The sequence below is a fragment of the Phyllopteryx taeniolatus genome, chromosome 2 (genome assembly GCF_024500385.1).
Source record: "Phyllopteryx taeniolatus isolate TA_2022b chromosome 2, UOR_Ptae_1.2, whole genome shotgun sequence".
NCBI classification, from domain to species: domain Eukaryota; kingdom Metazoa; phylum Chordata; class Actinopteri; order Syngnathiformes; family Syngnathidae; genus Phyllopteryx; species Phyllopteryx taeniolatus.
The window spans coordinates 24,665,214-24,680,074 of NC_084503.1; the positions used below are offsets into that span (position 1 = coordinate 24,665,214).

A 14,861-nucleotide genomic window follows, 5' to 3' on the forward strand; every position below is an offset into this window, starting at 1 on the left:
TCCTGTCTTTTAAGGCATGGCTTCTTGAGCCTTTTTTATGGGTCTACGAAAATGAAATTGACTTCCGGGGCTGAATTTTTAAAGAATTCTCAGGTAACCACATTTCAAAGACTTTGGGCAACTATTTGAGTAAATGCTATAATTGTATGTTCGAGTTTCATTTATACCTTTCAAAATCAACCTCATTTGCATAGTTATCCTAGACTGTGTGAGGCCTTAGCCTGCAGGTGGCAGCATTGCTCACCTTTTGCACATGCTGTGTGAGCTATATGCTGCTGATTTTTTGGGTCGCTCCTCTCTGGCAGCCGCTGAAAGAGGTGGTGCCGCGCGTGGAGAAGGGCTACAAGATGGACGCCCCCGACGGCTGCCCGCCGGTGGTGTACGACCTGATGAAGCAGTGCTGGACCCTCGACGCGGCGGTGCGGCCATCCTTCCGCATGCTGAGGGAGAAGCTGCAGCATATCCGAGCCAAGGAGCTCTACCTGTGAAGCGACGGGGGTGATGATGATGATGATGTGGGGAGGGGTTGAAAAACAAGGGACCACAGTGAGCTTTCCTCCCACAACCCCCAGACACCTGCCAGCTTCCCTTAAAGGACCCACTTCCTGTTCGTGTTGTAAAGCTTTCGCCCAGTTCACTGCTCTTTCCCTTCTGCTTCCTCTTCCTCTCCACCTCTGTTGAACACGGCATTAAGTGGAGGGGAGGCTGGCCTTTTCCTCCACGTTTGTCAGGTGCTCGCTTTACAACGCCGCCCCCTGCCCATCCCCCCACCCCTCTTGTATGTCCCACTGCCGCTTTCGTCGCTCGCTCTCCTCTCTCTGCTGGCTGCGGTGTCAGGTGTGGGGCCTTCGCTCTGTGCCAAAGTGCCTCCAGAGCTCCACAAACACGTCACTGCTGTCTTTTTTTTTTTTTTTTTTTTTTTTTTTTATTACTTTCTTTTTTCAGGGAGGTTATCAAACCAATTTTCTAGTGCCGTCTTTCTTTCTCCCAATTTTTTACATGTCTCAACATTTTTAGTGGTCCAGGAGCCATTATTGGCGGGAATGGGGGAGGGGGCAGGATGAGGACAAGGAGCAGCCCCTGAACAATTCACCATACGTGGGCGTGTTTTTTTATATCAAATATATTTAAAGGATTTAAAAAAAGACTGACTGGGGCAGATAATTTACAAAAACAAAAGTATAAACAAAGGCAGGAGGGGGCGGTGGGCCGGTGGGGGGTGTTGGTGCATGCTGTGTGTATGCGTGTGTGCATGTGTGAGAGAGTTTGTGAGAGTGAGAGGCCTTCGGTTCAACTGTCAGTGCTTTCAATGTTCATTGTTTTATTATGCTATCATGAATAAATCATTCCATCTGAGTAGATGTGGGAAAGCGCTGCTATCATTGATCTGTGTTGTAAAACAAAAAACGACAGTGTTACTGATGGTGTAGTGATACAGTCGTCTGACTACGGTGCGGGCAGCGTGGGTTCAGTTCCCACTCAGTGACGGTGTGAACGTGAGTGCGAATGGTTTGCCTGTGTGTATATGTGCCCTGTGACTGTCTGGCGACCAGTTCAGGTTGTATTCTGCATTTCGCCCGAAGTCAGACAGGATAGGGTCCAGCGTCCCGCAACCCTAACCAGGATAAGCGGTGTTGAAAATGGATGGATGGGCGGTGCATACGGAAAGTATTCACAGCGCTTCACTTTTCCCTACATTTTATGTTGCGGCCATAGATCCATCCTTTTTCCGAACCGCTTATCCTCACTTGGGTCGCGGGCGTTCTTGCGCCTATCTCAGCTGACTTCGGGCGAGAGGCAGGGTACGCCCTGAACTGGTCACCAGCCAATCAAAGGGCACAAATAGACACAATCATTCACACTCACACCTATGGACAATTTAGTCTTCAATTAACCTTATATATTACAGCCTTATTCAAAGATTCTACACACATTGCATAATGACGAAATGAAAACAAATTTACATGAAATTTGTTACTAATTCCAAAATAAACAAATCACATTTACATGAATATTCACAGCCTTTAAGGGTGAAAAATTACTGTAATCCATTTTGAAGTCAGGCCAACAACAAGTGCACTGAGAATACTTTCGAGATGCACTTTCACCTGCACTTTTTGTCATCACTATAGCGCTCTTTTGAGCTTCTGACCTCCTCGAGGTACTCCAGAGTCATGTGTAATTCCCAGGAGTCTTTGCGACAGCAACACAGTTACATAACGTCGCAACGCCTACGGCCACAACTGTCCTGACCCGTCATATGACATTCGGGCAAAACCGCCCGCATCCGGCCACAAGTGACCACACTGCACAGAAGTGTGAAGGTACTCTGGTTTAAGGACTAATTACCCATGATGCTTTTTCACAAACACACACAAATGTCACAAAAATGTTAAATTTACTTCATATTTTTGTGTGCACAAAACTGTATTTTCACTTATTTTGAATTGCATCTGATGGACTGGTAATTCCCATTCAACACTGTATCCCCCACCCCCGTCTTATTATAAAATTTAGATGGTGCCCCCCCCCCCCCCCAAAATTTTCCTTAATCTTCTTTTTGCCCAAATGTACAATATCCATATTTTTTTCCAAGAAGAAAACAACCTGAAAAAAATCTGATGAAAAGAAAAAAATGTATCAAAATTTGTAAATACACTGAACAATGATGGTTTGTATTTTCACCAATTTAAAGCATGCATCTAAAAAAAATTTTTTTTTTACCATATCCAAATTGACTACACAAAAATGAAACTGATAAAAACTTGTTACATACTTTAACTGGATAGCTGCTTTTTCAAACAACTGCGATCATTTGGTTGCACAAGTGTGCACACCGTCATAACTAGGGATGTGGTTGTGTTCTGACTCAACCAGTCACATTCAAAATCATGTTTAATCGGAGTCAGCACACACCTGAGTACAGTCAATACAAACCCCAATTCCAATGAAGTTGGGATGCTGTGTGAAACAAAAACAATACAATGATTTGCAAATCCTTTTCAACCTCGATTACAATTAATACACTGCAAAGACAAAAGACAAGATTCTTAATGTTCAAACTGATGAATAATGTTGGGGGTTTTTTTTTTGATTGTTTTGTAAATATTTTCTCATTTTGAACTTGATGCCTGCAACATGTTCCAAAAAAGCTGGGACGAGGGCAACAAGACTGGGAAAGTAGTGGACTGCTCAAAAATCACCTGTTTGAAACTTTGTTCAGGATGAACAGGTTAATTGGAAACAGGTGAATGTCATGACTGTGTATAAAAGGAGACTCCCCAAAAGGCTCAGTTGTTCACAAGCAAGGATTGGGTGATCTTCACCACTTTATGAACAACTGCGTGAGCAAATAGTCCCAACAGTTTAACAATGTTTCTCAACACACAATTTCAAGGAATTTGGGGATTTCATCTCTATGGGCTATAATATCATCAAAAGATGCGGAGAATCTGGAGACATCTCTGCATGTAAGCAGCAAAGCCAAGACCCAGCATTGAATGCCTGTGTCCTTCGATTCCCTCAGGATTGCTGCATTAAAAATTGCGATTGTGTCAAGTGATATTGCCTGCAGCTCGTCTCAAGAACACTTGAAAACCATTGTCAATTAACAGTTTGTCACTGCTTCTACAAAGCCAAGTTAAAACTCTACCATGCAAGGCAAAAGCCATATATAAACAACACCCAGAAATGTTGCCGGCTGCTCTGGGCTGAAGCTCAGCTGAGAAGGACTGACTTATAGTGGGAAAGTGTGCTGTAGTCTTGACAAGTCCACGTTACAAATAGGTTTTGCAAATCATGGACGTCGTGTCCTCCGGGCCAAATCCTAAACAAACCATCCGGATTGTTGTCAGTACCCAGTTAAAAATCCAGCATCTGTGATGGTTTGGGAGTGTGTTCGGGCCCATGGCATGTAAAATTTGGACAACTGTGACGGCACCATTAATGCTAAAAGGTACATTGAGGTTTTGGAACAACATATGCTGCCATCCAATCAATGTCTTTTTCAGGGACGTCCCTGCTTATTTCAGCAAGACAATGCGAAGCTGCATTCTGCATGTGGTACAACAGTGTGGCTTCATAGGACAAGAGTTTAAGTACTAGACTGGCCTGCCAGGAGTCCAGACCTGTCTTCCATTAAAAATGTGTTGCATTATGAAGTGCAAAATACGACAATGGAGACGCCGGACTGTTAAGCAAGCGATGTACATCAAGCTAGAATGGGAAAGAATTCCACCTACTAAGTTTCAACAATTAGTGTCCTCAGTTCCTAAATTCTGATTGAGTGTTGTTAAAAGGATATGTAATATAACAGCGGTAAACATACCCCTGTCCCATCTTTTTTGAATGTGTTGCAGGCATCAAATTCAGAATGAGTGAATATTTGCCAAAAAAAAAAAAGTTTCAAAGTTTCCATCCATTTTCTACCGCTTATCCGAGGTCGGGGCGCGGGGGCAGTAGCTTTAGCAGGGACGCCCAGACTTCCCTCTCCCCAGCCACTTCATCCAGCTATTCTGGGGGGATCCCGAGGCGTTCCCAGGCCAGCCGAAGGATGTCTCTCCAGCGTGTCCTGGGTCATCCACGGGGTCTCCTCCCAGTGGGATGTGCCCGAACACCTCACCAGGGAGGCATCCAAATCAGATGCCCCACCCACCTCATCTGGCTCCTCTCACTGTGGAGGAGCAGTGGCTCTACTCTGAGATCCTCCTGGATGACCGAGCTTCTCACCCCATCTCTAAGGGAGAGCCCGGACACCCTGCGGAGGAAACTCATTTCCGCCGCTTGTATCCGGGATCTTGTTCAGAATCAGAATCAGAATCAGAATCATCTTTATTTGCCAAGTATGTCCAAAACACACAAGGAATTTGTCTCCGGTAGTTGGAGCCGCTCTAGTACAACAGACAGTCAATTTACAGAACACTTTGGAGACATAAAGACATTGACAAAAAACAACAACAAACAACAATTGTGCAAAAAGATGCAGAGTCCTCAGTTCGAATGGCTAATAACGCAATAGTCCGGTGCAATGACCATTGTGCAAAGGGCACTGAGACTTCAAGGAGTGTATGCGGTTTAAAGTGACGAGTACTGCGATAATCTGGGACAATGGTTGTGCAAATGTTACAGATACTCCTCAATCAGTGTGCAAATGGAGCAGATGCTACTCTGGCATGAGTGGCCACTATATGCAAATAGTGCAGCACGGCGAGACAACTACAGTGAGTGCACGAGTAATACATAATACAGAAATGTGACAACGAACTCAAGTCAAAAAATTGCCAGCTTGTTGTAATGGAATTGTAAGTTAGCTGTTCAAGAAGTTGATTGCAAGAGGGAAGAAGCTGTTGGAATGTCTACTAGTTCTAGTTTGCATTGATCGGTAGCGCCTACCTGAGGGAAGGAGCTGGAAGAGCTGGTGACCAGGGTGGGGAGGGTCCGAGAGGATTTTGCACGCCCTTGTCTTAGTTCTGGCAGCGTGCAAGTCCTCAAGGGTGGGTAGGGGGGGTACCGACAATCCTTTCAGCAGTTTTGATTGTCCGTTGCAGTCGGAGTTTGTCCTTTTTTGTAGCAGCACCAAACCAGACTGTGATGGAAGAACACAGGACTGATTCGATGACCGCTGTGTAGAACTGTCTCAGCAGCTCCGGTGGCAGGCCATGCTTTCTCAGAAGCCGCAGGAAGTACATCCTCTGCTGGGCCTTTTTGAGGACGGAGTTGATGTTGGTCGCCCACTTCAGGTCCTGGGAGATTGTAATTCCCAGGAACTTGAAGGTCTCGACGGTTGACACAAGGCAGCTGGACAGCGTGAGGGGCAGCTGTGGCGAAGGATGCCTCCTGAAGTCCACGATCATCTCTACAGTCTTGAGCGTGTTCAGCTCCAGGTTGTGTCGGCCGCACCACAGCTCCAGCCGCTCCGCTTCCTGTCGATATGCAGACTCGTCACCGTCCTTGATGAGGCCGATGACAGTGGTGTCATCTGCAAACTTCAGGAGTTTGACAGTCGGGTTCGCTGAGGTGCAGTCGTTCGTGTAGAGAGAGAAGAGCAGCGGAGAGAGGACACAACCTTGGGGCGCCCCAGTGCTGATGCTGCGTGTGGATGAGGTGGCCTCCCCCAGCCTGACCTACTGTGTCCTGCCCGTCAGAAAGCTGTAGATCCACTGGCAGATGGCAGGTGAGACGCTGAGCTGGAGAAGCTTGGATGAAAGGAGTTCAGGGATGATGGTGTTGAACGCTGAGCTGAAGTCCACGAACAGGATCCTCGCGTAGGTCCCTGCACTGTCGAGGTGTTCTAGGATGAAGTGCAGTCCCATGTTGACTGCATCATCCGCAGATCTGTTCGCTTGGTAGGCAAACTGCAGGGGGTCCAGCAGGGGACCTGTGACACTCTTGAGGTGGTCCAGCACAAGACGTTCAAAGGACTTCATGACCACAGATGTCAAAGCGACAGGCCTGTAGTCGTTCAGACCCGAGATTGCAGGTTTCTTGGGGACTGGGATGATGGTGGAGCGTTTGAAGCAGGATGGAACTTCGCACATTTCCAGTGATCTGTTGAAGATCTGAGTGAAGACTGGCGCGAGCTGGTCCGCGCAGACTTTGAGGCAGGATGGAGACACGTGGTCCGGGCCTGCCGCTTTGTTAATCTTTTGTTGTTTGAAGATGCGTCTCACATCCTGCTCATGGATGGTTAACGCAGAGGTCAGAGGTGTGATTGTGGTCGCGGGTGCGGCCGGGTTGGTGTGTGGTGTGAAACTGTCCTTTTCAAATCTGCAGTAGAAGGTATTCAAGTCGTTGGCTAGTGTGCTATTGTTCTCAGCTTGGGGGGATCGTCGCTTGTAATTAGTCAGCGACTGGAATGCATGCCAGACTGATTTAGAGTCGTTTGCGCTAAACTGTTTTTCCAACTTTGCTGTATAGATCCTCTTTGCAATGTTAATTTCTTTGGTCAGCTGGTTTCTAGCTCGATTATACAGGGCCCTGTCCCCGCTCTGATATGCGTCCTCCTTAGCTTGGCGAAGCTGCTTAAGTTTAGCAGTGAACCACGGCTTATTGTTGTTGAATGTGCGAAATGATTTTGTTGGAACACAGACCTCTTCACAGAAACTGATATAGGATGTGACAGTGTCCGTATACTCATCCAGGCTGCCAGCTGAATTTTCAAAGACACTCCAGTCTGTGCAGTCTAAGCAGCTTTGAAGTTCCATCTTGGCTTCATTTGTCCACTTTTTGACTGTTTTCACTGTAGGCTTCGCACATTTAAGTTCTTGCCTGTACGTCGGTATTAAGTGAATTAAGCAGTGATCAGACGAGCCCAAGGCTGCACGAGGTATAGCACGGTATGCGTTTTTTACCGTGGTGTAGCAGTGGTCTAAAGTATTATTTTCCCTGGTAGGACAGTCGATGTGCTGCTTGTATTTAGGGAGTTCGTGGTTGAGTTTAGCTTTGTTAAAGTCCCCGAGAATAATGAGGGGTGAGTCGGGGTGTTTTTTTTCAATTTCGTTGACTTGATCGGCGAGCGTTAGCAATGCGCCGTTCGTGTTAGCTTGAGGCGGAATATAGACGCCAGCGAGCATGAATGATGCGAACTCACGTGGCGAGTAGAATGGTTTACAATTTAAGAATAGCGACTCCAAATGCGGGCTGCAGTGTGTGCTGATCACCGTGACGTCCGTACACCATTTTTCGTTGATATAGAGGCATATCCCGCCGCCCTTTGTTTTCCCCGATGATTCCATGTCGCGGTCCGCTCGATGAATGTGGAAACCGGGAAGCATAATGCCGGCATCAGGTACAGCGTCGCAGAGCCAGGTCTCCGTGAAGCACATGGCCGCGGAACGTCCGAAGTCTTTACTTGTCTTTAACAGAAGATGAAGCTCGTCCATTTTGTTGGGTAGGGAGCGTACGTTCGCGAGGTGGATCGACGGGAACGCCAATCTGTGTCCTCTCTTGCGGAGTTTCACCTGAATGCCGGCTCGCTTCCCTCTGTGGCGCCGCTTCCGTCTCCATGCGGCGAAAACCCCGGACGCCGCTCCGGTGAGTAACTCGGGGAAAAAACTGAGCGGATATTCGAAAGTTGGTGACAGAAAGTCTGGAGTAGACTCCTTGATGGTTAGCAGGTCTCCCCTTGTGTAAGTGAGTCGTGTAAGGTCTCCAAAGACGGACGAAAAACACAAAAACAAAGACAATACTAGAGAGCGCGTTACCGAGGCGACCACACTGGTAGGCGCCATCATAGTAGGATCACGACCCACAGCTCGTGACCATAGGTGAGGGTAGGAACGTAGATCAACCAGTAAATTGAGAGCTTCGCCTTTCGGCTTAGCTCCTTCTTTACCACAACGGATCGATACAAAGTCCGCATCACTGCAGACGCTGCACCGGTCCGCCTGTCGATCTCCCGTTCCATTCTTCCCTCACTCGTGAACAAGACCCCAAGATACTTGAACTCCTCCACTTGGGGCAGGATCTCATCCCCGACCCGGAGAGGGCACGCCACCCTTTTCCGACTGAGGACCATGGTCTCAGATTTGGAGGTGCTGATTCTCATCCCAGCTGCTTCACACTCAGCTGCGAACTGCTCCAGTGAGAGTTGGAGGTCGCGGCTTGATGAAGCCAACAGAACCACATCATCTGCAAAAAGCAGAGATGCAATACTGAGGCCACCAACCCGGAACCCCTCTACGCCTCTGCTGCGCCTAGAAATTCTGTCCATAAAAGTTCTGAACAGAATCGGTGACAAAGGGCAGCCTTGGCGGAGTCCAACCCTCACCGGAAACGAGTCCAACTTATTGCCGGATATGTGGACCAAACTTTGACTCCGGTCGTACAGGGACCAAACAGCCCGTATCAGGGAGTTTGGTACCCCATACTCCCGAAGCACCCCCCACAGGACCCACGGTCGAACGCCTTCTCCAAGTCCACAAAACACATGTAGACTGGTTGGGCGAACTCTCATGCACCCTCGAGGACCCTGCCAAGGGTTTAGAGCTGGTCCACTATTCCACGGCCAGGACGAAAACCACACTGCTCCTCCTGAATCTGAGATTCAACTTCCCGACGGACCCTCCTCTCCAGCACCCCTGAATAAACCTTACCAGGGAGGCTGAGGAGTGTGATCTCCCTGTAGTTGGAACACACCCTCCGGTCCACTTTCTTAAAAAGGGGGACCACCACCCCAGTCTGCCAATCCAGAGGCACTGTCCCCGATGTCCACGCGATGTTGCAGAGGCGTATCAACCAGGACATCCCTACAACATCCAGAGCCTTGAGGAACTCCGGGCGAATCTCATCCACCCCCGGGGCCTTGCCACCGAGGAGCTTTTTAACCACCTGGGTGACCTCAACCCCAGAGATAGGAGAGCCCGCCTCAGAGAACAAAGATTCATGGGAAGGCGTGTCGGTGGAATTAAGGAGGTCTTCGAAGTATTCTCCCCACTGACTCACAACGTCCGAGTCGAGGTCAGCAGCGCCCCATCCCCACTATACACCGTGTTGATGGCGCACTGATTCCCCCTCCTGAGACGCCGGATGGTGGACCAGAATTTCCTTGACGCCGTCCCGGAAGTCTTTCTCCATGGCCTCACCGAATTCTTCCCATGCCCGAGTTTTTGATTCAGTGACCACCAAAGCTGCATTCCGCTTGGCCACCCGGTACCCATCAGCTGCCTCAGGAGTTTTGGCCTGATAGGACTCCTTCTTCAGCTTGACGGTATCCCTCACCTTTGGTGTCCACCAACGGGTTTGGGGATTCCCACCACGACAGGCACCAACCACCTTACGGCCACAGCTGTGGTCGGCCGCCTCAGCAATGGAGGCGCGGAACATGGTCCACTCGGACTCAGTGTCCCCCGCCTCCCACGGAACATGAGCAAAGTTCTGTCAGAGGTGGGAGTTGAAACTCCTTCTGACAGGGTACTCCACCAGACGTTGTCAGCAGACCCTCACAATACTTTGGGCCTGCCAAGTCGGACCGGCATCTTTCCCAACCATCGGAGCCAACTCACCACCAGGTGGTGATCAGTTGACAGCTCCTCCCCTCTCTTCACCCGAGTGTCCAAGACATGCGGCCGCAAGTCCGATGACACAACCACAAAGTCGATCATCGAACTGCGACCTAGGGTGTCCTGGTGCGAAGTGCACGTGTGGACACCCTTATGCTTGAACATGGTGTTCGTTATGGACAATCCGTGATGAGCACAGAAGTCCAATAACAGTACACCGCTCGGGTTCTGATCGGGGGTGGCCGTTCCTCCCAATCACGCCTTTCCAGGTCTCACTGTCATTGCCCACGTGAGCACTGAAGTCGCCCAGCAGAACGATGGAGTCCCCAGCGGGAGCGCTCTCCCGCACCCCCTCCAAGGACTCCAAAAAGGGTGGGTACTCTGAACTGCTGTTTGGTGCATAGGCACAAACAACAGTCAGGACCCGACCCCCCACCCGAAGGCAGAGGGAGGCTACCCTCTCGTCCACCGGGGTGAACCCCAACGTACAGGCACCGAGCCGGGGAGCAATAAGTATAGCCACACCTGCTCGGCGCCTCTCACCGTGAGCAACTCCAGAGTGGAAGAGAGTCCAACCCCTCTCAAGAGGACTGGTACCAGAGCCCAAGCTGTGCGTGGAGGCTAGTCCGACTATATCTAGTCGGAATTTCTCGACCTCACACACCAGCTCGGGCTCCTTCCCTGCCAGAGAGGTGACATTCCACGTCCCGAGAGCCAGCTTCTGTAGCCGGGGATCAGATCGCCAAGGTCCCCGCCTTCGGCCACCGCCCAGCTCGCACTGCACCCGACTCCTGTGGCCCCTAACACAGGTGGTGAGCCCACGGGAAGGGGGACCCATGTTACCCTTTTGGGCTATGCCTGGCCGGGCCCCATGGGTGCAGGCCCGGCCACCAGGCGCTCGCCTTCGAGCCCCACTTCCAGGCCTGGCTCCAGAGAGGGGCCCCGGTGAACCGCGCAAGGGAAACCTGAGTCCATTTTTTGTCGTCGTCATAAGGAGTCTTTGAGCCGTGCTTTGTCTGGTCCCTTCACCTAGGGCCTGTTTGCCATGGGTGACCCTGCCAGGGGCATAAAGCCCCAGACAACTTAGCTCCTAGGATCATTGGGACACACAAACCCCTCCACCACGATAAGGTGACAGCTCAAGTAGGGAGGTTTCGAAGTTTAAACATTTTAGGTAAATTTTTGAATAGCTAGCTGCAAATAGGTGGGGGTCCACATTTCAAGTAGTTTTTGCAAATCATGGACGTCGTGTCCTCCGGGCCAAATCGGAAACAAACCATCCGGTTTGTTATCAGTGCAAAGTTAAAAATCCAGCATCTGTGACAGTTTGGGGGTGTTTTAAGGCCCATGGCATGGGAAATTTACACATCAGTGAAGGCACCATATTGCTTTAACAATATCTCCATCGACAACAGTGAGTCTCATCGCCCAAACCAGCTGTCTGTTGCAGTACCAAGACTCACCTGTGACAGGCAGCATAGTGCCACATGACATCCAAGACTGCCGGAAACTGCAAAGAAGAAGAAAGTGGTTGGAGGACTTATCACACTCAATACAGCCAACACCACAGGACAATCACTCAGGATAATCTTTAGAGACGATGGACAATCAGGCCTTTCCTAAATTTAATCAGATGAGAGGGAAAATGTTTGAATTTGCCCCAATTATCGGTATGTGTGTACTCCACCTTAGTCTTATAATCTCCTGACACTTTTGAACGTTTCTCATCCGCCCGCATGTGACACTTTAAAGGCGTTAAATATGTTGAAGTAATCCTGATGATCAGTCTTGTGAGGAGGATGTGTGCTAATCAGCTTTTAATAAGAAATTTGCACCTGAGCTTCTGACAGCAGCAACACATTACCAAGTGTAATTAATCTGATTACAGCAATTTGTAATTTATTTGTCTGTGGCGTGACCGGAGCCGGACCTGACTTGGTTCTACAAGACTGTGACGGAATGAGGGTGACTGCCGAGGCCTGGACGCCACAGGCTCTGTTGCCTGGCTACGCTTTGCATGAGTTTTATGCGGTGCACGTGACTCACAGGCCTGCAATGCCCAGATCACTCTGCATTAATTACTCTTCCCCCGGATTTGCAACGACACAGGTTGACTTCCTCCCACTCGGATGGATTTTGTGAGCCGCTCCGAGGAAGCCACGGGAATGTTGATTGAGGGGAGCAGGTTGATGCAGTTAGGAGGCAGCCTGGAATAATGTTCTCAGAGCTATGCATAGAACATTAAAAAAAAAAAAAGTTCAGTTTTGACTTCCCGCTGGCTTGGTTGTCAAGCTGTGGTAGTGAACCTGAGCAAGTAATTAGAATTTTGTGCTGCAATGTAGCGTCACGGCCGTCACCCATCTGTCAAATATGGGACGTTCAAATTTGGGAGCAGTTGGGCAAAATCTCTAGAATTCTATTTCCTCCAAAAATTATTTGAGTGCACCATGGAAATAAACAAATGAAACAAATGACCCTAAAATGGCCACTAAACGAAAACAGCAGACTTTCTGTGTCATTTCAGGTGTTGGTTCGTTTTGTGTGAGTGTCTACTCATGATAGACATGCTTACAAAATTTCATATTCCTAAGTGAAAGTGGCTTCTTGGGCTGAGTAAAGTAAAATCTCATAGAAGCTATTTACATTTACCCCACAAATGTCCATAATATATACCGTTAACATTTGTTAAATCATTACATATTTGTTTAGATAGTCCGTACCGGTTTAGCATTTGTAGGACTTGGGCCGTAATTCGCCCTGATGAAGTACGATACACAGAGAGCGAGGACTATTGAACGAGTGCCAGCAGGTTTGCAGTACTGTCAAGGAGCATTGAGGTTTTCTGTCCGCACAAGCTGACAAAGGAATTGTACTGACACGTCCCCAGCCGTGCATTAATTTAGCTTTTAATGACTCGCGTGCCTGCTTTCGCGCTATTGGTTAACTTGTACCTTTATCTTGACATACATATGGTATTACCCGTCAACATGAATATATAGAGTGGAATGCCCCCAGACTGGTTTAACATGGAACTCAACTGCCTTGAAAGTCAAACAAAACTCTGAGTTCGCCGGATAGGGCGCGAGCATTGCAGCAAATGGCAAAAGTATGAGGAACTGATGCCCGCCAAAAAACGTTTTTGGGGTTTTTTTTTTGTTTGTTTGACTACAGATGTCAAAATGACAGCAAAGCATGTTTTTTTTCCCTACTAGACAAGGCTATGGCATGGCGAATGAAGCTCCTCCCCTCATTTCATCTTTGTTCCCATGACCCCAAAGCAGTATTTTTATATCAGCCATCATGGCTTTGACCTTACCCGTATAACAGCAAATGTGATATTTTCTTAGAATAACAGTGGATAAATTACCCCAGATTTGCAAATGCCTAACTGCAAATATGCAGGGATAAGTTTACCGAGCAGATGCTATATTAACTAGAATGTCCCTAAAACATGAAAACTGCTAGCTACTGTATATTAGCCATGCAAAGCTGAAAAACGCCAACTCGTAACCACCAAACGGCACGTGACAACGTATAAGTGTCATATTAGCCACGCTAAGCCAAAATTAGGCCCACGTGTAACCAGTTGACAACCTATGTCACAACTGCTTGGTACCTTATTCGCCACACTAAGCTAAAACTTGCTGATAAAATGTAATCCGGGAGTGACTTGCGTCACGAGTGTCAACTATAATGTTAGCCACTCAAATTTATAATGCGTCAAAAATGTAGCCATGTGAAGCTATAACATGCTCTTAAACGATGACGAGCAATTCTCATTTGATTATTAAATTTTACAGCTTAGGTGCTATTTTAAATAGCACATAGCTGTAAGGCTAATGGATAACAGCTAGCATGATTGGGGGAGGGGGGGGTGATGTTTTTTTTCCTCCTCCCTCGCCGTTGTCTGTGGGGCGTTTTTAAAAGGTGAGTAGTTTTGTTTTAATTGGCTTTATTATCGGCAGCACAGTAGGAAAGTGGTTAGTACGTCTACCTCACAGTTATGAGGTTCTGGGTTTGAATCTTAGCTCAGGCCTTCCTGTATGCCACTTTTATGTTCTCCCCGTCAATTGCCCGTAGGTGTAAATGTCAGTGTGAGTTCTTGTTTGTCTACATGTTCCCAGTTGGCTGGCGACCAGTCCATAATGTACCCCGCTTCTTTCACCAGTAACGTGAGTGGTAAAGAAAAATGGATGGGTGTATTGATAACTAACTTATGCAGTAGTGTGTAAATAGCTTATAAAGCTCATTGACTGGTCTCCATTGTAACAGTTGACTATAGTCCACCACATGTATGTGCACATGCCCTGCGCTGTGATTTAACTGCCTGCAGCAGGCATGTTGGCCGGCTTTTGACTTTGGCAAATATCAAGGTCCTCCCCCGAGTCGAAACAGAACTTGTTTTTTTCTGCGCCGCCTGTCAGCATGAATTTGCATTGTGCGCTCTACATTTTACCTCCCCTTCCTTCCCTACCTCCAGCAAGCTGCTTGCCATGCATGCAGGGAGACAGGGTAGGGGCAAAGGGCCCTGCGGGCCCTCCAAGCTGCCGTGTCGTGTCCTCCGAACTGCAACATTCTCGGAAGACGCGGCTCGGATTATTCTAAGATGTTTTTTACGCTTGTTAGTGGCATTATGCAGAACAAAAAGCCTACCCATTCCATTTTGTTAAGATCCATATACAGGTGCTGATTTGTGTGTCCGACGGAGTGTTTTGGTTGTTGAAAAGATACGTCAGCCTAAGGCCTGAAGTTAGGAATTAGAATGGCAACAGTGTTAATTTTATTAACGAAACATTTTTGTCATAGTTGTAATCTACCCTTTTTTTCTGACTAATACGACTACATAAAAATATATTTGCAGGA

General features: G+C 48.1%; 1 protein-coding gene across 1 annotated transcript in view; it reads left to right on the forward strand.

The window, feature by feature from the left end:
- LOC133474127 (tyrosine-protein kinase CSK) overlaps positions 1 to 1,361 on the forward strand; it is an 89,996-nt gene extending 88,635 nt beyond the window's left edge. The window contains exon 13 of the mRNA XM_061765478.1: positions 306 to 1,361. Coding sequence (XP_061621462.1) covers positions 306 to 488 — 183 coding nt within the window. The 3' untranslated portion in view covers positions 489 to 1,361. The remainder of the gene's footprint in view (positions 1 to 305) is intronic.
- The last annotated feature ends 13,500 nt before the right edge of the window (positions 1,362 to 14,861 follow it).